Below are 26,816 nucleotides of genomic sequence, written 5' to 3' on the forward strand. Positions count from 1 at the left end.
TCCTGAGCCGACCACCTCTGCTGCTCCCGAGCCCACTACCACTCCGGCTCCGGCTCCGGCTCCTGAGCCTTCCTCGACGACCTCCAGTGCTCCTGCCCCGTCCAGCTCTTCCAGCTCCAGCTCTGGCTCTGGCTCCGGCTCCAGCTCCAGCGGCCAGTGCTCCGAGAGCTCTCCTTGCGCGGGTGACGGAACCTACTACAACACGGCCGATACCATGACCAACCCCAGCTTCTGCGACACTGCTAACGATGGTTACGCCGAGAACGTCGTTGCTCTCTCCTCGGCTATCATGAACGAGGGCTACTGCGGCAAGACCATCACCGTTTCCTACAACGGCAAGACCTCGACCGCTAAGGTGGTGGACAAGTGCCCGAGCTGCAGCGCGAGCTCCATTGACATGTCGCCCGCCCTGTTCGGTGACCTCGCCGATCTGGCTTTGGGTCGGATCCACGTCGAGTGGTGGTTCAACAACTAAAATTTTCTGGGCAAATGGAACCTGAAACCAGGCTGGACCAGTGACATAGGGCTATACCATTTGACTTCTTCTTTCCTTTCGTTTAGCTCGCATCGCGAGCTGATTTTTTATTGACCTTCTTGACATGTGAATAGATCTTTGCTTTCATTCTTCTACTAGAGTCGGTCCTCCAATGAAGTCAAACCAGGGCCGCTCTGGTTTTCGATGTCCACTCTGTACTGAGTACATCCTCCTTTTTTTTTTCTTGTTGTTTTCTTTTCCTTTTCCAAGGACATGTGGAACATGGACCTACCGTTGCTCCCCTGCAAGTCAGGCTGGATCGCATGTGAAACGGTGGAAATGGTTCCTACAACACTACTCCTGGGGAGTTATGATGCAACGATATGAGCATGTCCGTTGATTGATTGATTGATTGAAAGATGATCTCAAGAAAAAGTTCTACGATGTCTTTTTAGCTTAGAAAAAAAATGAGGGAATATGATCTGCAGTTTTTTTTTCACCCACAATGAGAGTGAGCCAGTATTGCTAGTGCGTAAGAGATCATTACTCCTTATTAAGGCTAAGACGGAGTACTCCGTAGTGTTGTTTCAGACTGAGCTTTTTGTCTAATACGGAGTACTAGGAGTACTAGTAGGAGTACTAGTAGTGTTCCTTACTAAGGAGAATATAGGAAATGCTTGACGATGACCGAAGGTCTCGATAGTATTAGTTTATGCTTAGCATGCTCATCTCTAGCCGATCGTCAGTGATTGCCAGGCACAGGGGCGCCGATCCACAAACTGCAATACCCAAAGCTGGAAGGAGCTGTGGCTGTGGCTGTGTCACATACACTGCCACTGCGAGTACGGATCACTGTGATCACATGCTACAGACTACTCTGTACCTAACAGGTACCTAATGTACTGTACAGTACACCTAGTCTACAGAGTACTCCGTATGTAATTGTTATTTGCCTCCTCGTCCTCAGACTGGAGTACTAAACTGGACTGGCTGTGATGCTGTGCATGCATGGCTACCTAAAAGTAATTTAATTTAATCTGAGCCACATACTCCGTACTCCGTTACTGCCCTGTACGGACTACCTAATTGCCGAGTACGGAGTACACAGGACAGACCACCGATCGTTGGATCCACCGCAGGGGAATTACGCTGCATAATCAATGCACCTGAATCACTGAGCTAATAATAACAATAAGCTTTCAATGCGTTCTGCTGCGCTGGACGGAGCAACAGTTTTTGTCTGCTTGCTGTTTAATGACTGACTGAATGGCAGATGGTGCGGGCGGGACTCGAGAGTACCCGTGACCTGTCACCTGCCCAAGGAGGCAGTAGGTGGATGGACTGGTATGCACCTGTATTGAACGGATTCCAAATGGCTCAGGCACCAAGGAATTCATACATTCTATGAGTAATACTCCGTACAGTGTAGGTACAGTACGGTACTATGGGTAAATCGATACTAATTGCCATTGTAGGTAATTAATTCCAGAGTTTTTCCCAAGAAAAAGCAGGCACTATACACTACCGCAGCTCAAAGTGGCAGTACGGAGTACATATGCAGCTGTCTTCTCTGGAAATAATATTTCTAAACTCAGTCGAAATGAATCACAGAGTAACAATCGATCAGACAGGATATGACTTCTTCCCGCACAGACCGCCTTTCCATGGATCTCGGAAGGGCTTCCGGCGGTGGTGGTCGGCATTGATTGGATGGTGGGCGGAAGAGAGATGTCAGTGCAAAGTTTGGTCCGAAATTGCCGCGTCTTGAGACTGAAGGGCTGTCATACTGTACAACTCGCCTAGCGAATTGGTGTGTTGTACATCCATCCGTCGTCCAAGTGTTCTTAGGCTCTGTCATTGCAGGGAAAGGCTAGAAATTCAGACAATTCACCGGTTTTCAGCCTTTTTGTTCGCTGTACTGTCATCTGCCGCCAGCACAGAGCCGCCGCTCAGCCGCGAGCGGCGCAGCCAGTCACAAGGCTCAGCACGGCGACAGCCCGGCCTAGCGCCGACCCGACCAGCTGGGCGCCCACGTCGTCGGTCGCGTACCCCACTGCGCCGTCATCAATTGTCAGTTCATCGCTCAATAATTCGCTCGCTAATTCATCGCTTAATGCTCAGTCAATTTTAGTGTCTTCTTCCCCATAGGGCATGGAGCGGGGAAACGACACTCTGGGACTTCCGTGCACAGCACACCTCGTGACCTGTGACCCGTCCTGTCGCCCGCCCGTCCGTTTTTCTCCAGATTTCGCTTCCTCCGCCTTTGCCTCCACATCGCCCTCTCCCTCTCCTCTGCCATCCTGTATATACAATCGTATCACCCCGCCCTTCCCTTCTTTCTTGTCCACTAGGGGTCTCTTTTTTTTTTTGATATTTTCTTCTCAGACGCTGTGTAAATACGATACGCCATTTGCCCTCGTGCCCTTCCCGCGTGTTCGAAAACGTCATCGATCCTCGACCACCAGTTTTTTTTTTACAGCCATTCCGAGTCTTTGGAGATGATGGAGTCTCCTACCACCTCGTCTGAATCGGACACCTCGTGGATACGCAGGCAGTAGTGTGCTGGGGTCTTAGCTGGCCGACATGGAGGACCGCAGGACGGCGGTGATGGTCGTCACCATCGTCGTCTTCGTCCTGGCCTCCGTCTTCGTCGCTCTCCGCTTCGTCTCTCGATGGGGGATCGTGCGCAGGATCGCGCTGCACGATCATGTCATGCTGCTGGCTTGGATCATCGACTTCGGTTTCACTTTCTCCATCTGCTATGCCACCACCAAGGGATTGGGTCTGCCGGATGTCCATGTCCCCCCAAGCTCGCAGCCGGCTCTCAATCGTTTGGAATATGCCACCACCGTGCTCTACGTGAGTTTCCCTGGAACAATCTGACCCTCCCTCTGTCTTGCGACATACTGACTCTCACAGAATCCCGCCTTGATGGCGCTAAAGACATCCATCCTCATCTTCTACCTGACCCTGACCAAAGGAGAAAAAGTCTTCCGCTGGGCAAACTACGTCACGCTCATCGTGGTGAACGCTGCCGGGTTTGCCTTGACCTTGATTAATGTCTTCCAGTGCCATCCCTTGAGCGCCGCCTTCCACTACCCGCCCGTCGACAACGCCACCTGCATCGATATCGTCACCCTGTATCTGTCCTCCGCTCCGGTCAACCTCATCACCGACCTTGCCATCTTCTTCCTGCCCATGCCCATCTTGACCCGCATGCGCCTCCCGCTGAAGCAGAAGATCATCTTGATTATCACCTTCAGTTTCGGTGTCTTTACGGCCGTGGTGGATGTCATTCGGGTCGCCTACCTCCAGAGCGCGGCGTCCTCTCGCGCCATGACCTATCACAGTTCGGATTCCTCCCACATCAACTCCCTTGAGCATCAGGACTTTTCTTGTATGCCGCTCCCGTCTCCAAGCATGACCGATAAGCTCATGTTATTGACTTCTCTAGGGTATGGTGCCTTTACGTTTATGTGGTCGGCCGTCGAGGTCAACATCGGTATGATCTGTGCTTGTGTCCCGAGCTTGAAGCCCTTGGTCGCACGAGTGCTTCCCAGGATGATCAAGGGCACCGATGATTTGACCCCCAACACAGCAGTCGCAGCTACCGACCCTCCCACCGCAGAAATGCCCGTCAGTCCACCGCGGTCAGACTCTGGACCCACGTCTACCACCCTGCGTCCGCCAGATACATCGTCAAGTGATCGAGGCAAGGCCTCTACCGGTGGAAGTGAAAGCAGCACCAGGAGGAATGCACCCGCAGCACCCGAAGACTATGTCGACATGATGGACTTCCTCACCGCCCCCGACGAGGGCCCTCGGGATCTGGAAGGCAGTGCGCCCACTGGGAGCGGCTCGACGCCACAGAATGTCACCACCTTTTATGACTTTGTCAACATGAAGAAGCCCAAAAGCATGCTCAAGATGAACACCCGGGAGTCCATCCCGCCGGTCGCGCTGACCACCATCCTGTTCTTCTTGTGGGGGTTCGCCTACGGGTTTTTGGATATCTTGAACGCCCAATTCCAAGCTATTGCGCATGTCAGCACGTGGGGCTCTCTGGGCATGCACGCCGCGTACTACGGCGGTTATCTGATCGCCCCGTTGACGGTCGGTCGCCTCGTCCTGACGATCTGGGGTTTCAAAGCGACGTTCATCACGGGCCTCTGCATCTACGCCTGTGGAACTCTGATCTTTTGGCCGTCGGCGGTCTTGACCTCGTTTCCAGCGTTCACCGTGTCGAATTTCATTGTCGGCTTCGGACTGGCCGTTTTGGAGACGGCTGCCAACCCGTTCATTGCGCTCTGCGGACCGCAGGAGAATTCGGAGATGCGCTTGAACTTTTCACAGGCAATCCAGGCCACGGGGAGCGTGCTCTCGCCGCTGCTGGCCAAGAAGGTCTTGTTCGGGACCGTGCAGGACGCCGTGTCGCTGGTCGATGTCCAGTGGACGTATCTCGCAATCGCTCTCTTCGACGTTCTGCTCGCCGTTGCGTTTTACTATCTGCCGGTGCCGGAAGCGTCCGACGACGATCTCAGAGAACTGGCCAACCGGCGGGGGGACGCAAATTCGGCAAAGGTGGCGGGACTTCCTGTTGTTTGGGTCACCTTTTGCTTGGGCGTGTTCTCTCAATGGTGCTATGTGGGCGGACAGGAGGGACTCTCAACAAGCTTTCAGAATTTGGTTAACGCGTTGATGCCGAACTCCCGACTCGGTTCATTTGACTACCTCCTAATCGGTCGCACGCTCTTTGCCGTTGGCCGTTTCTTTGCCGCTTTCGCGCAATGGTTCCTCAAACCCCGGTGGATCCTTCTTGTCTCTTACATCGGGATGGTCGTGTTCGCCGTGCTTTGCATGAACGTGCGCGGTTCCGGCGGCGTGGCCATGGGGCTGATGCTCTTTCTCTTCGAGAGCGGCGCGTTCAGCATCATTTTCGCCATCTCCCTGCGTGGAATGGGACCGTACACAAAAACCGGGGCGTCCATCATGACGGCCGCCATCAGCGGTGGAGCGATTTTCCCATTCCCGCAACAGGCCGCTGTGATCCGTCGCGGCGAGCCATACTCCTTCTGCGTGGTTGCTGCCCTCTATGCTGCTGGCGCCATCTTTCCCGTGTACCTGAACCTCGTCCCGGCAGCACGGAAGCAGGTCGACCCGGTGCCCAACGAATATCTTCGCCACTATCCACGTCGTCGACGCCATACCGTTGGGGTCGTGCATCGCGAGAAGGAGAACCCGTCGTCGGGCGGAGTGCTCTCTCGACCCCGCAGTCTGATGGACGAGCCTCTCCCGGCGGTGCAACTGCCGGGGGAGATTCACGTCAATGACCATGCCGTGTCGAGGAGCAGCTCTCCCAGCCTGCCGAGTAGAAGAGGCGGCATTATGCATGATTTGGCGCCGTGGCCGGACGAGCCGGACGAGTCGGGCAGGACATAAAAAGCCCGCTGTCTTTCCTCGTCTACCAGCTCTCGCACAGTCGATATCTCAAGTCGATATTTTATTTTCTTTTCTTCATTTTATAGATACCCCTTCATTTCGCTTTTTTTTTTCTTTTCAGTCTGGGTATTCCCAGCTTTACACAGTTACGACGTCCACGACTATCTGTCTATCTGTCTGTCTGCATCAAGCCAGCAGACAAACAAACCGACTCAACCAAAAGTTGACAGCCTTACCCGGCCTTATGGAGGTTATTCTCCCTTTTTTTTTTATATATATAATACCCGGGAGATTTATCATACTATATTTATTTATTATTTATTCACATATATACGCCATTTAATATCCCTGATCGAAACTTTGAACTTCTTTTCTTTTCTTCTTGATCTGATCTCCAGGGTGCTTCTTACCTTTTTTAATTTCTGTCTTTCTGTGTTGTTATGTTTTCAGCGAAGGCGTTTGGATGGAGGGGTTATTTATCATTATATATATAGTCATAGTCATGAAAACTGGGAGGCGATTTGTCGGATTCATGAATGTTCAAGAGGTATTAAAAAAAAAAGAGATACTGGACATAAATAAAATCACTCTGATTGATTGATTACTGATTGATGTAAAAACAAAATGCTACAGCATTTCCATATTGTTGCTCACCCAGCTGCATGTACACATATTAAGAGTAGTGCCACACTGCCTTATTCAATTGATTCAGGTAGTAGTCAGTCCTCAGGACCTCAGGCAATATTCATGCACCATCTATATATTATATAGTCTTCACCCCAACTACTTTAACCTAGTACTGGGCTGTTAATAAGATACCTAGTATTTGAGATATTACTTAGTATTATCGAATTCGCAATCGAGATCTCTGTCGTTCAGATCTAATAGTGTCCAGTGCCGTATTCGACAGTGGGCAACAACCTAAGGTACGGTAGTTATTCGGTGGACAGTCTGTGGTCAGCAAGTAATATAATATACAAGCAAGCAAGCAATGGCTGGACATAGCCGATTACGTTTGATGACAAGCTAATCGTCTTTCTCTCTCTTTTTTTCTTCCCTTAGTCTATTTTTTTTGTCGAAACCTGAGAATATAACTGATACCCTACGTAGGAGGTACCTCCAAAGATGTACCCTCTCTCATCCAATCACCACCCCCCTCCCCCCTCTCCCAGGTGAGACATAAGTCAAGAACTCCCCTACCAAAACAAGGCCGGGGTCCCTAGCTAGCTCAAGTAGTAGAAATCCCAATATCCAATATCAGTAAGCTAGGGGCCCCAGGTTCGAGCCTCGTGCTCGGACAGTAAAATCCCTGCCTCTTCGAGGATGTTATGTCCAAAAAAAAATCTTGACGGAGAAGAGCGGTTAACAGGGGTTTTCGTAGCACCTCCTAACAGCTTAAATGACTGGGGGGTGTGAGCTTTTTTTACTTTGTGAATCTTTTTCCTTTTTTTTTAGTATAAGATACTGTATAAGATACTAGCTAGAAGAGCTCCATAGTGTTTGTTTGTTTATGTCGCGAGCACCTCACTCAGCTGGCCATTCAAGAACGCGTCCTTTGGTACTTCGAAAACAGAATCCCTGGTCCTCACATCAATAGCAAAATACCGCCCTTCATCTTCTGAAACGTGCTTTGTTGTCAAATCTACTGTCCAAGGGCTGCTTAGTTGGACTCTTATGGTTGCCATACTAGGTAGGTACGGCTCAGCGCCCAGTGAATTTCCACACTTGGAAGTGACTCCTGGAGCCTGCCTGCCCTGCCTATGTACTCTAGCCTTTATAGGCATAGCCAACCTACCTCAAGGCTGTACTCATCTGCTCTCACCTCGTCGAACAGAACCTTTCCTACGCGTCACAGCCTGTGCGCGCAGCATACTTTGGCGATCCTCGAGTCTCTCAAGTTCTTGGTGCGAGTATCATCCACATATCTTTGCAAAAGAGATAAGTATTGACAAGTGCTCCGTTTCTTTTGTTTTTACTGCTGTCCATAGGGCGGTCAGGGTAGGCACTCCCAGACTGGCTATCTGGTGATGAACTAGCTAATACTTTACTAGTATCTCTCTTCCCCTTCTCCATTTCTTTACTGCTATCCTTAGGGTGGTCAGGTAAGCACCCTAGGTCTGGTTATACAACAAGGGCTGTATCTGACAGAAACACAGTTGCTTTCTTGCTTCCTTGCTACTTTGGCTGGCCACTATTGTGCGTGCTTATCCTTGGATACGAGACGGATTCATAAACTAACAACGAAAGTCTAGTGGCATTAGGTCCCTTTTCCCTCTTTCTCTTCTATCTACCGATAATTCGACTACCGACAAATCCGCGGTCGAACGAACGAAGACACGATGGCGTCAGAACAAGCGAAACCGAGGACACCTAAAAGACCAATAAGTGAGTAATACCTGAACTTGAGAGCCTTAGTCGTCATTAGACTAATGTTGATTGTTTAGGTAGCCACGAGGTCGAAGACTCGGCTGAGGGTAAATTCCCACGGTTGGATCCTGAAATTTCGTCCAGAAAAGTCGGTCAATTTAACTGGCGCGAGTGCCGTGACTTTACGGAGTTTGTGAAAGCAGCCAAAATGCATCAAGTCCATGCTTCCAGCAAGAAAATCGAATTTGAAGATTCAGGCTGTGCCTTACCTCAGTTTATTCTTAAACAGGCAACCAAATACTTGCGTGATGTTCAAGTAGAACTCATGGAGAAAGGCTATACTGGGATTGAATGGATGAATCTGCCGCCATCAGGTCCAACAGAACCGACACAACACGATCAGGTTGTCTCGATCTATTTCGAATGCCTCGAGATATTCCCATTCGTACGAGAACTGGACCTAGAGAAATATTATGAGGCCCTGCAGAGGTGGTTCCCTCTCCGTTCTCCACCATCTCAAGGCTTTGTCAACGCGGATGTGGTGATAGATGCGTTCCACCGCGATCCAAAACCAGGGCGCGATATTACGAGCACGATTTACCAGCAAATTTACAACTACTATTCCGATTTCGACTCTGCCATTCACCTCGCCCCGTATACCTCAATTGTCGGGCCAAGCGGAATCGGGAAGAGCTTCGTGGTAGAACAGATTGCTCGAGAACATCGTACGTACGTTGTGTACGCGAGCCTGGCTAAATCGGGTTCTGATACCTATCCTCGTCGGTCACCGATCGCAGACTCTATATCTCTGATTACGCGTCGACCAGAAATGACGATGTTTTTTTGAGGCTTTTATAGCTGCGAGTTTAGTGCACGTTAAGCTCTGCAGGGAAATGGGGATTACCCCCATGGAATTTTTCGAGCTCCAGGTCAGACAGGAGCTTGGGTCGTTTCAAACTTCTCTGGCTGAAAGCGTGCAGGGCCTCTATGATTAGGCCAAAAGGCAATATGTTGCTTCACAGGCAGCGGGCAGTCTTCGGCGATTGAGGAGTGGCGAGCCAGGATTCAACTACCAGACGTATCTCAACCAGATCTTGGATGGTTACGAAGACAAAACCAAGAAAGTCTTCGGAGATATTCTTGGACCACTTCGAGGCACCATTAAAGATCCCAGAGCTGTTGAAAGCATAGAAGAATTGGCCCCAAAGCCCGGCAATCCAGAGGCTGTTGTGTGTCTCGACCAGGCACGTCATCTCCTTTCCGAAATGAATCGTGAAGTGGAACTTTTGGAGGAGCCTGACATGAGGTTCACCGCGTTCATCAGAGCGACAAGGCATCAAACAAGCGTTCAAAGACCCATTGACGGCCACAATACTGATAACAATCGGTTCTTTGCGCTCCTGTTAGACACCACATCCAGAGTGTCCTCCTTCGCCCCACCCCGAGAGCATGATCCGACTAAATTCCTGCGCCGCGAGGAGTTGTTTCCTCCAATCTATCAAATTCACACCTTTGACCTTCTCAAAAGGAACCCGGACCGGGTACTGAAGTTGGAAAAGACTATTGACGTAAAAGCTCTTTTCTGTCTCGGTAGACCAATGTGGGGTGCATATCTGGAAGCGGGTCAGAGTCTGAAGGCAGTGCAGAGACTGGCGCTCGAAGATTGGTGGTGGCCCGAATACAAGCAACTGGAAAGGTGGACGTGATGTTCACTTAATTGCGTTGATTTCATTTCGGATCCTCTTCCAGCTTCGCAATCAGACTCTCGCAGACGAGTTGACGTCTGGGTGCCTCAGGTTCATCTACGATATCGATGATGAACGGAGGTCCATTCGAACGAAGCAACCATCTGAGCCCATTCTGGCTCACGTATCGGCAATGGAGATGAAGAGAGACCGAGTCAAGCGGGTGGACGCTATCAAGACACTTTATCAGAATGTCAACAAGAGGACTATTCACCTTGGGGATACAGGGGAATATGTGGCCGCCTTGATTTTCCTCTTTGCTTTTGATAAGATAAGGCCCACGAAGAGCAGTTGCCAGGACCTATCAAGTTCTCCGCATTCCTTACCTCTCTCCTCTCAAGTATTATGTCCAACCGCCTTCAAAGCTGTATGGAAGAAGACAGCGAATTGAAGCGTCTATGGACTGATGGTTATGTATTTTTCAATCACTTTGAGAGGTTCGAAGAGGACCCCAATGAAGACAGCGTGCGACTAGCATACCGTCGTAGAATGGGAATCATCTGTCCATTGGGATACAAGGGATGTGATCTCATTATCCCAGTCGCTTTACCGGAGGATAACAGCTTGAGTTATTTTGTTGTCCAGGTTAAAAACCGGAGGGACAGTAGTCTGACAGACTGTCTTCGGGATGAAGCAAGCTCTGCGCTGAAGTCGGCTGTACAGCTACTTCCAAAGACTTCAGGATACGTGTCAAAGTTAATGTCCCTTCGTTGTAGAGAGGACCAAAACAAAATTGAACTGGCCTATCCCAAGCTGTGCCCTGAACAGCAGCCCAACACGAGAAGGTCAGCGGCCAGGTCTCTCGGGGGTAGCAGCTCGGAGCCGCAATTGCTGTACGATTGGGATGAGGAACCAAGAAGGGTCTTGCTGGTAGCTACGGGAATCGATCTCCAACTTTATCCGGGGATTGGGTTTGCTAGTAACCCTGAGGAGGAACCCGAATCAAAAGAGATTGTGGGCATTCTGAGGCGCGTACTACACTGCACTTCGGACGTCATGACTGATAGGAAAACTGCCTATCACGGCAATTTGTCAGACTATTGTAAAGGGAAGACTAGATCTGACGTTAACTAAGATGATGAATGGCATTGTGTGATCTTTATGTACTGTACACTACTATGTATAGAGTCAGCCATTGAAACTAGTCGGGGATTTTTCGGATTCTAATGTTCAGGAGTGGTTTAAACAAAAAAAAAGAGAGAGACGCCTTCGAAAAAAGAAGTAAAAAACATGCAACAGCTGGGATTCGCTGGTGGTCACCCACCCAACTACTAACCAGCCGGCGTGCGGCTTAAGTACGGCTGAGCGGACGGGAAGCCCTGTTTTCCGCACCCTATGGTCGCATGTACTGATTTCCTGCCCACTAGCTGGTTATGTAGGTAGGGACATGCCTAGTTGCAGACAGTATTCTTCTATGCTTCTTTTCTTCTTTTCCAGGAACAAGAATGGATTTGCGGCGGGTTAGGTAGGCTACGACAGCACTATTATTACTTTCTGGACGGGTTCCTTCCTGAGTCTGAGTCCTACCGACCGGACAGGACAATCTTCTAGAATGAATTATGGGGCATGGAGCAATCTTCGATTGGTCGATAAAACTGGAACAGCTTAAACTATATATATCTGTAAATCTATAAACTTAATCCAGCCTGAAACGAAACGAAGCACATCCTGTCACAGCGTAGCATAGACTTGATATCGAAAATACTCGTTGGATAGATGCCAGCCAGCCAGCAAGCAAGCAGAGACAGACAGCAGGAGTATCAATCAACAATCAATATTCGAGCAATCAAGCAAGCAGGCAAGCAAGCAAGCAAGTACAATAACAATGTCACTCTATATAGCCGTGAATAGAAAAAAGGTCATGAGAAATGAGCAACGAGAAACAAGCAAACCGGTCTATCTAACTACTCGAGTAATAAATAAAGAAATTCAACGACGAGGTATCAACGAAGACGCGTGAGTGAGCGGGGCTTGCTGCTCACCACCAGTCCCCCTGATCCTTCATCGCAGCAGCAACCTTCATGAAACCCGCAATGTTGCTCCCCGCCACCAGCGAAGGCAGGACGCCCTCCGGGGTCGGGACATATTCCTTGGCCGTCTCCAGGCCGTTGCGGAACGACGACTCCATGATCTCCTGCAGGCGGCGGTCGACTTCCTCCGCCGTCCAGCTCAGACGCGCCGAGTTCTGCGCCATCTCGAGCCCTGAGACGGCGACGCCGCCCAGGTTGGCGGCCTTGCCTGGAGCGTACCAGATGGCTGCGCTGCCCTTGTTGCTCTCGCGGTGCGCCTCGAACACGTCGATGGCTTCCTGCGTCGACCCCATGTTGGAGCCCTCGGCGATGAACTTGGTGCCTGCGGCGATCAGCGCCCGCGCCTCGTCGCCTGACACCTCGTTCTGCGTCGCGCAGGGCAGCGCCACGTCAACTTCGCCGACATGTACCCAGGGACGCGCCCCCGCGATGTACTGGAACTTGCGCTTGAAGGCGTCTGTGCTGGCGAGCGAACTCAGCTGCTTGCGCTCGACCTTGAGCTGGGCGATCTGCTGGATTTCAGCAGGCGTGAAGCCCTCGTTGCTGCCTGGGGGGACGATGAGGGCTCCCTGGCTGTCGGACAGTGACACCACCGTGCCGCCCAGCTCGATGACCTTCAGTGCCGCGTACTGGGCGACGTTGCCAGAGCCGGAGATGGCCACGCGCTTTCCAGCGAAGGACTCCTTACCGCCGGTGGCGTACTTGATCATGTGCTGGACGTACTATATAGACACATAGTTAGCAGGTCGAAAGAAAAAAAAACCGATTGTTAGGGAACGTACATAGACAAGACCGTATCCGGTGGCTTCAGGACGAATCAAGCTGCCACCCCAGCTGCTGCCCTTGCCGGTGAGGACACCCTCCCACTGGTTGCGAATCTTCTTGTACTGGCCAAACAGGTAGCCGATTTCGCGCCCTGAGACCCCAATGTCGCCGGCCGGCACGTCAGTGTCGGCACCAATGTGCCTGGCCAGCTCGGTCATGAAGGCGACGCAAAACTTGCGAATCTCATTGTCAGACTTGCCCTTGGGGTCGAAGTCTGCGCCGCCCTTGCCACCGCCCATGTTGACTGTAATTGCACATGTCAGCTTCATCCGACAGACGCATGTCTGCGACTATGTGTGTACTTACGTCCAGTCAGGGCATTTTTGAAGATCTGTTCAAAACCGAGGAATTTCAAAATAGACAAGTTGACTATCCAAAATCGTCAGCCATGCCTTTTTTTTTCTTCTATTTATTCGATTGAACCAACTCACCAGTCGGATGGAAGCGCAGCCCACCCTTGTACGGGCCCAGGGCCGAGTTGAACTGGACGCGGTAGCCGCGGTTGACTTGCAGCTGTCACAGACATATTAGTTTAGTTTAGTTTAAGCGCATCATCATGCAAGTTCGATCGGACCTGGCCCTTGTCATCCTCCCAGACGACGCGGAATTGAACGACCCGCTCCGGGATGGCGGCCACCTGCAGGGCCTTGCGGTATTCGGGGTACTTCTGGAACAGAGTCGAGTTTTCGAGGGTTGAAGCGAGCTCTGGAGAGTGATAGATTGTTAATTAGGTAGGTGGCAGGTCTTGGGTTGATGATGAGAAGGACGTACCTTTATAGGCTTGCTCGAACTCAGGCTCAGAGGGAAGGTTCGACATGTTGGGATGGCAGGACGTGGGAACTTCTCAATTGATATAGACAGACAGACAGGACAGGAAGGAAGATATCAACAGCCCTCTCGTAGATGATATCGACAATTCGAATGGAAGAGAAGATGGATGAGGTGCGGAGGAGGTCGGTCTTCTTTATATAGAGCTGACTGACGGGATCCATGGAGAGGGGACCGACGGCCGGAGCTGGACCTGGACCTGGAGCTCTCCACCAGGAACCATGAACCCAGTAACGGCAACAGCCAAAAAAAAAAAGGCACCTGCATTGCGTTCCTGAATTGAATTTGCTGGTGTCAGAGCAAAAACCAATTCTAATGAGACCAGATCTAGAATCTGGGATTCGCCCCGACAATGCGTCTCGTGACCTGAAGGTACAGTCCAGACGTAGTTAAGTACAGTACAGTACCTACATGTATGCACCTGTCTGGAGGAACATACGTAAGCTATGTATTGATACGTGTATTAACCCTATTCTGGACACAGTATACAAGCATCTAGGCCATGTTTCGCAAGATAGAATCCATCTTCAGACGAAATGATTCCAAATTAACTAAATAATATCTAACTGCTCAATAGCATCATACTTATGACTGTACTGACTGTGTTGTATGACTGACATTTGTCGGTGAGAGTACTGTACTGTACATGTACCTAGTCACGAGGATGGACTGATTCCGTCCGGGAACCCTCGGATCGCATTCGCCGCCCTTGTGACTCACTCGAATCCGCCGATGCGAGGCGATGCGATATCGGGGGAGATGCCCTTTGTTTCTCACTTGCTATTATTTTATTTTAATTTTTTATTCTAATGATAATCGTAAAATAATAGCATAATAATAAAATGTATGGATTGAGTGAGGATCAGATAAGTTCAGAATAAATATATCTGAATGAATGGATGTCCTTAAGAGTTAGGACATATGCAGGATTGGTTCTTGGCGTGTACTGACAGTACTGTACACATGTACTGTACTGCGGTGTATGTATTTATTTATTAAAAGTTGAATCATTATTGAATTGAGTTATATGAAACGACATACAATGTGCTGTTTATTTTAGAAAAAATACGAATCTACTCCGTAGTGTGATGATCACTGATCATGTGCTCATTACTTCAAGTGGCAACTGCTCATGTGCTCCTCCTGGCTGTGGCGCAGCAGTCCACTAGAAGCATTCTAGAACGAGCCCAGCCGATGGAATTATTAATTACCCCAGAAACTTGTAAGGTTAATTAATTAATTAAAGATAAAAAAAAATAATCAACATGTCGCAACTGTAGAATTTAAAGTTACTCTGTGTCAAACCTTAGATTATCTAGATGGTAGCTCTCTTGGCAGTCGGAGTGATACTATCTTGCAGACCAGATCAACAGCTATTGTATACCACATCGCGGTTTGTTTATTTATTCCTCAATATTCCTCAATTCAAATCGGGTCATGAGGAACTAGTACGTGGATTCTGCGTTTGCGACGTTGAGTGCGAAGAGTATAGGATAGACCATCTACTTCGATGGGCATACAGACGCATGCATGCATTGGCATAGATTCTGTTCGTAATATGACGATCCTGTATCTGATGTTATGAAACAGACAGTATATACAACTTCAAGGGGCATCTACAGGATCCCAGTCTATCATTCATGTCAGCATCAACACTATCATATGATGAGAGTGAAGCTCACCAGTAACCAAATATTCGTCCAACCCGTCCATCGTCTTCATGTCCTCCGCGCTAATCTCGAACCCCTCGATCTGCCCGTTCGAGATGATCCGCTCCTTCGAGACGCTCTTCGGCAGCGGCACGTAACCGTGCTGCAGGCTCCATCGCACCATGAGTTGCGCCGGCGTGCACCCATACTTCTGCGACAGCGAGACGATGGTCGGATGGCGCATGCGATAGGCACGCGCCAGCGGAGCGTAGGCCTGGACCACGATCCCATTCTCTTGACAGAACGACGTGATCTCGGAGCGAGTGTTGAATGGGTGCACCTCGATCTGGTTGACGGCTGGGCGAATGCGCGGGTTCGACGCGAGCAACTCCTTCAGGTGTTTGACCCCGTAGTTGCTCACCCCGCCCGTGCGGATCTCGTTGTCCGCGATCGCATCCTCAATCGCACGCCAGCATTCTAGCCGTTTGGCCTTGCCGCCGTACGGCGCATGAATGAGGAACAGATCGATGTAGCCTAGCCCCGAGGCACGAATCGACTCCTTGATGGACCGCCGTGTAGCGTCGTAACTGATGTTCGAGGCCAGCTTTGAAGTAAAGAAGATGTCCTCCCGCTTGACGCCGTTGGGCTTGTTCTTCTCGGCTTCGAGGAAACGGAGGATGGCGCGGCCAACTTCTCTCTCATTGTGGTACATTTGAGCGCTGTCGATTCTGTTTGCACGCACACGTCAGCTTCTCTTTCGACAGATTGGAGCACAGCCCAAGACCATGATTACCCTCGATAGCCGGCCTACAAGTAGACACTGGTTAGTCGCGGATCTACTGCGAGAGGCAGCTCGCGCCAACTCACTTCTAGGGCCCATTTGACAGCATTCTCCGTCTCCCTCCCAGAGGTGAGGTAGACACCCAGGTGAATCTGCGGCATGGACGCGCCATTGGGGAGCTATACATGAGCACGATGCTGTCAGCTGAGGGGTATGACGAGAATCGGCCGAGTCAACAGGACACAACGCATGGACTGGATTGAAATCACATGCACGTGGCAAAGACGTAGGCAGGAGGCTTGACCTTGATCCTGGAGGACAGAGAATATGCACTCTTGGGAGTCGCCATGGCGATCGATCTAGTGGTGAGGTTTGATACACAGCGTCAGCCGCAGAATCGAGCAATGACGCAAGGTCGTGCACGGGTTGGGCTAGGTTCCGGCCGCTTAGGCGGTCAAGGGTCGCGCTTCGTTGGGTGACAGGTTGACAGCGGGCGAGTTCCCCGGTTAGGTGTTGTTTGTTGCTCTTCTGCCAAAATTGGCACGCCTGTCAACTAACCGGCGCAATTACGATAGGTCACAAGTCGCAATGGCGTGGTCCCAATAATGAGAGTCGATAGTCTGCATGGGGCTGTCGTGAGAAGGAAAAGGTTGCCCAAGTCGATCTTTTTTTAGCCAGCCCCCACGGCCACCTCAGATCTCGGATCGAGGCGGTGACGGTGGCTAGTGATCAGTGGCTGGAGCTGTGTTCCGCTGCAAGACAAGCACACGGATCGGCATGCACTAGCCACATCCTGCACCGACTATCGATGCCCGGCCAATCTGTGGCTGATATGCGATCGTATCCGCGAACCTGTGGCTGGTGTGGATCCCGCGGCCTCATTGGGCAATCCCCGCGCCGGCTATCCGGCGTCTCCGGGATCGGCGCGAATTGTCGACGAAAGTCACGAAACAAGCGCCCTGCTGTTTCGCTTCGCCCTTGCTTCGAATCTTCATGGCAGCAAGTTGCAACAGAGGTTGAGAGTCTCGTATCGCCAGCCGGCCAATCATCATCTACATCATGAAAGCGCTGTGCCAGGCTGCCAGATTTCTTGGTCGCACGTGCCCCTTTGACGCCACAAGCCAAATGTGCCGAAGGAAAAGGAATACGGAGTACGTTGATCACATCCTGAAAAAAAAATACAGCTATGTCTTGGGTGGACATGCAGTCCATCAGACTAGGATGTGACAGCCGCAGAAACTTCACTAGCCACTTTGCGCTTGTTTCTCAGACCGTGCAGTCTACACCGATGTGGCGACGAATCTGCAGTAAGGCGCCACGATGGTCAGAGTCTGACATCAAGACTGCCAAGGCAGCATGATTGACCGCCCTCCGCGGAGTTGCCCTCCATCCGCGCTCTGATCAAACAAAGGCCTTGTTTGCGCTTTCTTAACCGATGATGGATGAGATGGCCTGGAAACACCTTCCTAAACGAGCGGCGAATGACATGGCCATTATTTGCCTCCATTGGAAGGTCTCCTCGTAGCTTCCTGGGTCGAACCCGTGTTCCTTGATTTGTTCAATAGCCGGAAACCAGTAGGGTAGAGCCGCACGGAAACGAGGACGTCGGGTATCTGCAGCGAGATCAACACGGGAGCTGAGCGTTAAGTGTCAGAAAAACAGCTCACTCAGCGTCTGGAACGGACAGATGCCGTTGAAACTCGCGTCGTCGCCCAGTCAGCGTCGTGCAGGGTGGTGGAAATGCTCCGAACGGTGTCGCGCTTGTCGAGCCAGACAACTCTGTCCCACCGCCCAGCATGTGCCAAACCATGGATGCAGCGACGTTTTTGACTTTGAGCAGTTGTGAGCAACAAGAAAGGCAGGTGGGTAACGGGTTGGGTCGTTGGCCTGTGGCAAATGGTGGGAGGTGGAAAAGATAGCCGCAACGCACTGATGTGGGACTCGCAAACCCAAAAGATGTTATCGAAATTCCCGGGGATGATTAGGTTAGCAACAAGAATAGTAATCGTCTGCAAGGAACTAGCCACCATCACGACTGGACGCTGGAGGGTGGTGCATTGTCGGTGGCGGTGGTGCAGCATGTCTGCAGACTGATCGTCGTGGAGGACGCGCTTCCCAGGCTATTGGGATCCTCGTGTGACCTTTTCCGGTTGTCCGCCCATGATGCGCTGGCAGTTAGTGGAAAACAGCACCGGCAAGCAGCGAATCCACCCCCTTTTTTTTCTGCACGGGCTTACGTTGCATGGAGAGGGACGCATGTGAATCGTCAGCCAATTCATTTTCCTTCGTTCCCGGCCACCTTGCCGATGGTGAAAAGAAGCTCTTCGACGCGGTTGTGGACACGGTAGACGTCCTCTGGGCGAAGTGGGAGCAGAGGCATGGCCTGCCCTTCCGCGGGCTGCGACTGGGCTATTTGGAATTTCGTCGTAGAACCATTGAATAGCGTCGAAATATCCGCCAGTACTACCCAGCCCATTGCGCTTGGTCCAGGAACCGTCTGGCGATCGCCCTCGCCCGTAGGGATCTTTATTTTTATTCAGGCTGTGATTTGTCCCTGGGGACGTAGGCTGTCCTCCGTGCTCGGAAGCACGGACTCGAAATCTCCTCGGCCGGCCCCAGGCGTCAGCACGCGGCAGCCAGAGCAGTTCTGTACGCAGGGGTCACAGCGTCTAGGCCGACGTGGAACGATGGAAGGCCTCTGAGTTCGATCGCGGGCGAATCCGCAGCGTCGCCCAAGCCACAGCGGCACGGCGCTCGATCTGGCGGCTGAACGACGCGCGATCCTCGCTGCACGGCTAGAGGCCCTTGGGCCCTACCGAAGCGCCTCTCCATCGAGCCCTTGGTCCACCATCGTCATGGGCGTTCTTGGGGGTTGCGGTGGCCCAGGAGCCCCAAAGGCCCGCCGGATGGGGTGCCGACGCACGGCGGGCAGGTCGAGCAGTTGCCAGGCATGGCAGGCGAGGCCCCAGTGTGGATGGTCGATGGCATGCGCCGGAACCCGCAGCTGCTCAGCTTGTCCGCATGGCCTGTCGCTAAGTCTGGCTGCTCCCCGCTGTTGTATATACCATTCGCATAAAGTCGATGGCCTCCCTTCCCCAGATGGCCGCCGTCGTTCTTCTTCTCTCTCCTGCCCGCGCCTCCTCCTCCGACGCAACACCGTTCTGTCGGCCTCCTCCCTCCGCCCTCGCTCCCCTCCTTATGCCTCGCCTGGTCACGCCCGCCGTGACTTCCCCCGCGCCTGGTCGGGCCTCCGCTAGCAGATGTCCTTGAATGATCCTGCGTCCGGCTCGGGTTTCCGTGTGCTCAAGAGCCGCCGTCTCGCCCGTGTGTCTGCCGCTGCCACCTCTTCTCTCAGGACTGGATTCCTGGCCTTCATCCGTCGAGGGAGGAGCCTCTTCTCTAGCAAGTAACTAGGCCCCCATCCCTCTCCTCCACCTGAAATACTTTGTGTGTCGTCTATTATCCCTGCCAGAAAAAAAAAGAAAGAAAGAGACGACTGCAATCCCTCTGTCCGGCGAGCCGTCCGGAAATTACCCCCTCCCCAAGAAGTACAATCAAAATTTCCCATCCACTCCTCTTCCTCTCCGCGGGAGCAAGACAGGCTGAGACTGCATTGAACCACTAGCAGCAGGCGTTCTGTACAGCCGGAGCCACAGCCAGAGCCGCCGCAGCAGCCGCCAATCCCCCGCGGTCCTGCCAGGATGAGTGGCCAGCAGCAGCAACAGTTCGATCCGGCCACCATGGCCGAGCTGTCGGAGGCGTCCCAGGGCTCTGACGACTCCAGCTTCGACATCTTCGAGTGGTATCCGCGATATCAGAGCTGTCAACGATACTTTCTGGACCATGCGCAGCACAGCGTTCCCGTGCAGGCCCTCTGCGCCTTCCTCAACATTCGACTCCCTTTCCAGAGACAGCCTAATCCCATCTTCAATTCCAACGACGCCTCCGGCACTCCTCCAGCTCAGCCCCCGTCCGCCTCTGCTCCCATCACCCCTCTTCCGCCCTCCGTATCCCTGGTCCCTTATATCCGGCGCCTAGTCGCCACGGGGATGGATTTCCCCGGGGTACTGCATGGATTCTTTGGGGACGATTGGCGGACCGGAGTTGGACCGCTCCATGACCAGGAACGCCGCAATTATCTGTTCGCGGCCAAGAGCGGCGGATGGGCGTCGGTGAAGAAGGATTACGATATTCCACCCTTGGAAACGATTCCCTTCCTGCGGCCCCTGCAAGGCCCTCTGGATTCCGAGATCGAGGCCGCCGAGCGGAGCTGGAGCGAGTGGTTGGCGATGGAAGACTGGATGGTTGGACCTCGCGCTCCCGACGTGCTGCAAGATTCTTTCTCCCAGGGATCACGACAACACCGCGGATCGAGATCATGATGAGAGATGACAGGCTGGCTCCCGCCGTTTCGTTTCTCTTCGCTTCGAATTTTCCTTTCTACCTCGTCTAGGAGCCTGGCTTCTGCCCCTAGCCAACCTCTCGGTGGCATGGATCCACATCACGAGAGTTTTCGATCGTATATCTTACAATTTTCTTTTCGGGCCAGCGGTACTTTTTTTTTCTGTTCACGGTTCGATTGCTTCACTACGACGTGATGAGAAACCATGGATTCGATCTACACTGGATTGGCGTTGCATGCGATCTTCCTTGTGGTTACAAAGAGCATAGTTGGAGTTCTTGCATCTTCAGGGGTTCAAGGGGGGAAGGAGAGCGAGTTCAAGGAAGAAACAAAAGTGTGTGTGTGTTTTGTGTGCCATGTAGCATCCGTTATGGTATATCACTTAGATTACAGGTTACTGGGGAAAGAACGGATGGCTGAAGACATCACATCCACCGGGTTACCTGTCTTGGAGAATGGGGTGCAACCGTGCAACCCATTTTCCTACCCTTTTTTTCTTCCAATATTTTCAATCTGTAATACCCCCTCATCATGTACACCGCCAGATACGAAAGAGAGTCGTCTAAAATGCCGAGGTTATTGTTAGTCACCATTGATGTTCCCGGTCTTTTTTCTTCGTACAATTGGCGGATTATTTTCTTCTTTCTTCTAGAACTTGTGTGACAGTTGGGATGAGTGGACGCGACGAAAAAGCCTAATTGTCGTGCCTCGATAGGCGACTATCAGAATGGTTAGTATCTGTTCATTTCCAGGGACCGGCCAATCACACAACCTCGATGGCCTATTCCCCCGCTACGGAGCGTTAACGATCTCATTTCCATTGCGCGAACTGACACTCGTCCGCTGGCCAGAGTCGATTCGGGAGTTCTTATTAGTTGGTCGCCTAAGGTCACTAACCTCTCTCGCTGGCCGTGCTTTGGCACGATGGTTAGCGCAAGTCGTTCCACTACTGTGACATACTGTCTGCCGATTCCGGAGCCATTCTCCCTTTTTTTTTCTGTCTTTTTTTTCTTCGCAGTACTCCATATATTGTCGTCATTAAATATAATATACCTCTCCAGGCGTTTCTCTTTCTTTTCCCTTTTCTAGCCAATTACATCCTAAGCTTACTTTGCAATCCATCCACAAACCAATCAGCGGACGGTGCACCAGTTGCTGTTCGCGGCACAGGGTTGGCAGGAACCATGGGAGACACAAAAAGGCAGTTTGTTTGTCCATGCTGCATCCATACTGCAGGTGCATACTACGTCCGGAATTGGCAACTGCCTTGCAGCCTAAGTCACTCGCACCAATCCGCTTTCTGATAGGGCATGCTAAACCTTAGCAGCCCTTCCGGCCAATCAGACTCCTTGGCATTCCAGATCGGGTATTGACCTCGGCTCCCAATCCAATCGATCTGCACAGATCTAGCAAAAATCTCCGACCCGGACAAGCAAGCCCACACCAACAAATTCGTTATGCATTATTTTGTGACAATGACCTTGATACTACCCACCTAGTATTTATCGGGATTCACTGTCCCTCTTAGTCCGTACTTGTACCATGGAACGCATCACCGTTGACCCGTCTTGATCGGGCATCTACCTTACGATTCTACGTAGATGAGAGGGGTTCAAAGTGGACCAACTTTCAGCCAGCCACAGATTCACATGGTCCCAAAAAAAGAGGGGTGCCTAGTAAGAAAGAAATCTACAATATCTTGTGACGATCACCACGGGAATTTTCTGGGAGCAATTACCAATCATAGTCATAGTCATAATAATATTTCACAGGTCGACCGGTAAGTTGTAACGATATTCAGTGTAGTAAGTAGTCAAGTAGGTAGTACGGTACGGAGGACACCGAAAACAGCACGAACCAGCAGCTTAAAACAAACACTCCTGTATAATTGATGGATCTTATTAGCAGGTAATTTGTACCTGAGACGACACCTGCCAGGAAGCAAGCTTGTTAGCTAGTAGATAAGTTATCCCCATTGAGTGCAACGTGCCGGCAGCGGCCAGCCCAGGAACGCACCGTTGCCGTGCCTGTCTACGAACCGGAGATAGATAAACGTAGACAGGGCTTCGAATCCTGTAGTCAGGTGTCATATACTATTCTACATTATTATTGGCTTTGTATCCTCGATATTTGTTCAAGTGGAAGCCTCAACATTTCTGCCATGAGACTTTGGCCAAAAGCAGTATGTGTGTGACTAAAAAGTCAATACCCTACTAAACTGGTGGAAACATCCAGGGATGCCTTTTCTCCATTTACTGCGCTGCAGAGCTTCATACCTATCCAAGTCAATTGATCTGGAGCAAATGATAATGATTACATAATCGTTATCACATGACCGTGACGCCGTGACTCGCCCAGCCATCATCGCTGCAACAACAATGGAAGAGTCCAGCCATGTTCAAGGCTCACGAATATATGAACCATCGTCTTATCCATAAGAATCTATATAGAATATATGTCTGATATTGACAGCATCTTCCTTTGAAAAGGTGGTAATTAGCATGCACGTCCCAGGCGATGGGATCGTCAGTGGAAGAGTGGAGGAAACTCCTCCACCAGTGTCTGATCCGGCGCATCGACGCCAATGAATTCAAAACGCTTGCAAAGCTTCTGGCACGGCGTGCTCCGCTGGCAGAGGCGTCCCTGCTCGACGTCGTGCTCGAGTCGCGCGCCGTCGCCAACGCCCAATGGGACCCGTTGGTGCCTCTCTATGTCGACACCCTGACCAAGCTGGGCACCGTCAGGATTCCCACCGTCCTGCAGAGTCTGCTGAAACATTCGTCCATCGGCGAGCAGCAGCAGCAGCAGCAGCAGCAGCAGCAGTCTGCGGCAGCTCCCGATAACAAGCAAAAGAGCCGGGGCCAGCACCTTTCCACCACCCTGATGACCGATACCCGGATCATTCAAGATGCAATGATTGCGCTTTCGACGGGGAGTGTCCCGATATCTGCCACGGACGCCGCGAGGATCTTCACAGCGGTTGCCGACTGGATTCTGGAGGTGGTCCGCTGGCATACAAGCCATGTCAACGAGGACCAGCAGACGGGAGGCTTGATGGGCTCTCCCGACGCGATATCGTTGTTCGAATCTCTGGGGATTCTATTGGCTGCTCTGTCTGCAACCGAGAAAGGGCTCGAGGCTCTTTCCTCGGACAATTCGGAGGGTGCGACATGACCTCCATCCGTTTTTGCTTGCGGCATTTCGACTGACTCTTGATTAGCATTCAAAATCAAGCTTGGACAGGCTCTCACGGCCTATCTGCCGCTGTGTGCTGGCGTCTCGGTGCCGCTTCGAAACCGACTGGATAGCCTGCAGAAGGGCTTCGAGCTCTACGGGGAGCCCAACTCGAAATCTCTCGACGTTCCCATGATGGATGGCGTCAATGTGAACGCGCTGCAGTTTGAAGCTTCCGTTATGGACGGCCCTGTTATCAATTCTAGAGCTGGTCTCTATATCTACCTCAACGCTATGGTAAATTGCCCACTCTCCGTTGAAGAACTGTTTGCTAATGGTTCAGCTTGTGGGGCGCCCTCTTGTCGATGACAGTATGCTTCTAAATTACTTATCGAACCGCTATGGGGTAGGCCTTTCTTTTCTGTTTTTGCGGTTAACTGTTCTGACATTTACTAGGGACATCACGAGGTCCTGATACAAGAGCTAATCACCGCGTCATTCGACGTCCTATCTAACGCCATGTATCGAAATGAATCCAGCCGGACCATGTTCGTCTTTCGCTCATTTCTCGTTAATAAGCTGCCGCCATTCTTGGCGAGCATGGCAGCAGCTTCAATGGAGCCGATTCAAATGGAGGTCTGCATAAGCCACGCTCTGAACCGACTCGATCCCAACGCGTTCCCTTCTTTTTCGCAAATGTTTGAAATGCATGGCAACACGGTCCTGTCGGACGTGAGACAGGAGTTCTTGTTCGCTTGCGCGTTGCACCGGCTCATCCCCGAGTCCAGCATCGAACGCCTGCTGGGTGAAAACCCGATGCAGACGTTGCCCGTTGGTGGCAAATACATCAAAGACGAGCTGGTCTCGCAGATCACCGCCGATCATGAGCGCGCTGATCAGCTGATTGCCGAAATGGAAGCCATGGAGGGGAATGCAGCAGCCATAGTTGGTGCGGTTACAGAGGTGAGTTTTCTGGACGTCGATCGATTGGCGAGTAAACTTTAACACTGTTGCCAGGTGATACACAGTCTTTGCAATCAGAAAGAGACAGTTACATTAAAAACGATTTGTAATTCCCTGTCTCGTCGGCCCCAGGTGTTGGATGTTATTCTGCTGTTTCGCAGTCCCAAGACCATTTTGCAGCCCCTTTGCTCTCTGCTGGATGCCTGGAGGTGGGATGAGGATCAAGGTTGGACTAATCTGGCCGCGTTGTGAACTTAAGAAACTGGCTAATTGGCAATAGGTGAAAACCAACCTGTTTATGACGAGTTTGGCAGCGTGCTGCTGTTGGTCCTCGCCTTCAAGTATCGCTACGATCTGAGCCAGTACGATCTTGGAATCTCGAATAGTCAATCGTTTGTGTTGAAACTGCTGGATCGAGGTTCATCCAGCCAGAAACTCGACGATTTGGGCGAGAAGCAACACAAGAATCTAGGCGCTTGGATCTCAGCTCTTTTTATCGCGGAGGGGATCAGCGAGGAGACCATGTCATCATGCAGCCCTCAGGAATTTTACCTTCTGGTTTCGACGCTATTCAGTCAAAGCATTGGTGCTTGCGAGGCCGGGAAGTTAGAGTTTGACACGCTCAAGGGCGGTTTTGAATGTGTGTAATCCCAGGCGTCCAACCCTTGACGTGGCTAACATTTGCAGATCTTCTTGAGCCGTTTCTCCTTCCGTCTCTCGTTATCGCACTCACATGGCTGGGTAACTATATCTGGGAATCCGAAACAGACCCGACGATCCCCTTGAAAGTGCTGCATTCCCTGGTGAAGCCCAATTCGATTTCAGGAGAAGCGGAGGCTATTCATCGGACAGTTCTCTACATCACCGCGCGGACACTGGAAGAGCAGCTGAAAGACGTACGTACCCGGCATCCGGGACGGTCGGATATCAAGCCTATCCTCGACGCTCTTGAACCGTATCTGTCCTTTCAGAGGACGGGAAGCAGTCATCGAGCTGAACTCGAGAGCTGGACTTCGCACTCCGGTGGACTCACCGGCAGCATCCGGAATACTTTCCATTCCCTTGTCTTGTGGAGCACCAATCCGGAAATCAGCATGTCTCCCCATTCATACACACATCGCCAGCTTTTGGCTGGGGTTCGAATCTTGGGCGCCACGCGGGTCCTCCCGGCTTTGATCGAGGAATTGAAGCTGCAGACCGAAGCTGGGAGCGGTGACCTCGCCATCGACATTGCAGCAACCTTGATCTGTTCGCCCATGGCAGAGTCTTTTGCCGTCGATCAAGCAATCTATCGTCCTGTCGACCCCAACAAGGAAGCTCTTCCGCGTTGTCCGATCCTCACGCTTCGAGACGCCCTCGTCTTTCAGCATGAGAACGTGCCTAAGATTGCGGAAAAGGATCCCTTGCGTGCAGAGGTCATTGTGCGTTTGTACCGTCGTGTCAACGCTCTGCTAGCGCCACCATCCCACGTCAACAATCTGGACGTCAGCAATATCATTGACAACATGAATCTGGAGGGTGGTGTCGGTGGCCACGATCAGATGGATCTGGGCTCGGCGGACCCGCAGATGACGGGGACTGGAATGGGAGGATCAGAAGAAAACATCGACCGGATGCTCAACGAGGCAGCGGCGGCTGCGGGCGGCGTCAACAATGGGGCGCCTCCTCAAGGCGTGGGGTTGGACGGGGCTGGATCTGGTCCTGGGACGGGGATGGATACGAGCATTGACGACATGCTGAATGCGGCAGATATGGGAGTTGGGAATCCAGAATTTTTAGACCTGGATATGGAGGGGATGTTCTAAGCACTATCCAGTTATTAATACGAGCACTTATTTCTCCCAATAAATTGTGCTGTAAGGAGGAATATCGATGATGATTATTATTACTTTAACAAGGTGATTTGATTGATTGGATTCGATTAAAGAAAGCCGTTATTTGCATATATCTTGCAACACTAGGCAATTCAACAATAAAAAAAGAATCACAGACGAGCAACCTGCTCAACCCAGTAAGGCCCTCTTTCTTCTGCCTCCCCTTCCAACAGGTATCGGTGTCCTCAGGCTTAGTTATTCACATCGAGAATCTTTATAGAATCCGTCGAGATATCCGTATCTATATCTATAACCCAAAATCGT

The 26,816-nt window shown here is 51.5% G+C and overlaps 7 protein-coding genes across 7 annotated transcripts; 5 read left to right on the forward strand and 2 right to left on the reverse strand.

Annotated features, from left to right (window-relative positions):
* Positions 1-475, forward strand: T310_0326 (Allergen Asp F7; the record flags this gene model as incomplete). The annotated part of the gene is made up of 1 exon (XM_013476755.1): positions 1-475. A coding segment is annotated over one exon (475 nt), but the record flags the coding sequence as incomplete, so codon positions are not given.
* A 2,583-nt stretch (positions 476-3,058) lies between these two features.
* On the forward strand, positions 3,059-5,914 carry T310_0327 (MFS transporter; the record flags this gene model as incomplete). The annotated part of the gene is made up of 2 exons (XM_013476756.1): positions 3,059-3,334; positions 3,395-5,914. The coding sequence occupies 2 exons, from the start codon at positions 3,059-3,061 to the stop codon at positions 5,912-5,914; spliced, it is 2,796 nt and encodes a 931-aa protein (XP_013332210.1).
* A 2,339-nt stretch (positions 5,915-8,253) lies between these two features.
* On the forward strand, positions 8,254-11,100 carry T310_0328 (uncharacterized protein; the record flags this gene model as incomplete). Its single annotated transcript, XM_013476757.1, has 5 exons — positions 8,254-8,299; positions 8,359-9,006; positions 9,152-9,210; positions 9,304-9,977; positions 10,368-11,100. 5 exons carry the CDS (start codon positions 8,254-8,256, stop codon positions 11,098-11,100), a joined length of 2,160 nt encoding a protein of 719 aa, XP_013332211.1.
* Positions 11,101-12,004: 904 nt separating this feature from the next.
* T310_0329 (glutamate dehydrogenase) lies at positions 12,005-13,698 on the reverse strand (the record flags this gene model as incomplete). The annotated part of the gene is made up of 6 exons (XM_013476758.1): positions 12,005-12,778; positions 12,839-13,125; positions 13,188-13,250; positions 13,313-13,394; positions 13,456-13,586; positions 13,653-13,698. The coding sequence occupies 6 exons, from the start codon at positions 13,696-13,698 to the stop codon at positions 12,005-12,007; spliced, it is 1,383 nt and encodes a 460-aa protein (XP_013332212.1).
* A 1,616-nt stretch (positions 13,699-15,314) lies between these two features.
* T310_0330 (Aldo-keto reductase) lies at positions 15,315-16,488 on the reverse strand (the record flags this gene model as incomplete). The annotated part of the gene is made up of 3 exons (XM_013476759.1): positions 15,315-15,340; positions 15,392-16,086; positions 16,409-16,488. 3 exons carry the CDS (start codon positions 16,486-16,488, stop codon positions 15,315-15,317), a joined length of 801 nt encoding a protein of 266 aa, XP_013332213.1.
* Positions 16,489-19,879: 3,391 nt separating this feature from the next.
* On the forward strand, positions 19,880-20,521 carry T310_0331 (uncharacterized protein; the record flags this gene model as incomplete). The annotated part of the gene is made up of 1 exon (XM_013476760.1): positions 19,880-20,521. One exon carries the CDS (start codon positions 19,880-19,882, stop codon positions 20,519-20,521), a length of 642 nt encoding a protein of 213 aa, XP_013332214.1.
* A 2,537-nt stretch (positions 20,522-23,058) lies between these two features.
* On the forward strand, positions 23,059-26,483 carry T310_0332 (Mediator of RNA polymerase II transcription subunit 5; the record flags this gene model as incomplete). Its single annotated transcript, XM_013476761.1, has 6 exons — positions 23,059-23,704; positions 23,762-24,012; positions 24,172-24,678; positions 24,733-24,904; positions 24,959-25,318; positions 25,366-26,483. The coding sequence occupies 6 exons, from the start codon at positions 23,059-23,061 to the stop codon at positions 26,481-26,483; spliced, it is 3,054 nt and encodes a 1,017-aa protein (XP_013332215.1).
* Between the last annotated feature and the right edge of the window lie 333 nt (positions 26,484-26,816).

Source organism: Rasamsonia emersonii (assembly GCF_000968595.1).
Source record: "Rasamsonia emersonii CBS 393.64 chromosome Unknown ctg1118621759675, whole genome shotgun sequence".
Lineage (NCBI taxonomy): Eukaryota > Fungi > Ascomycota > Eurotiomycetes > Eurotiales > Trichocomaceae > Rasamsonia > Rasamsonia emersonii.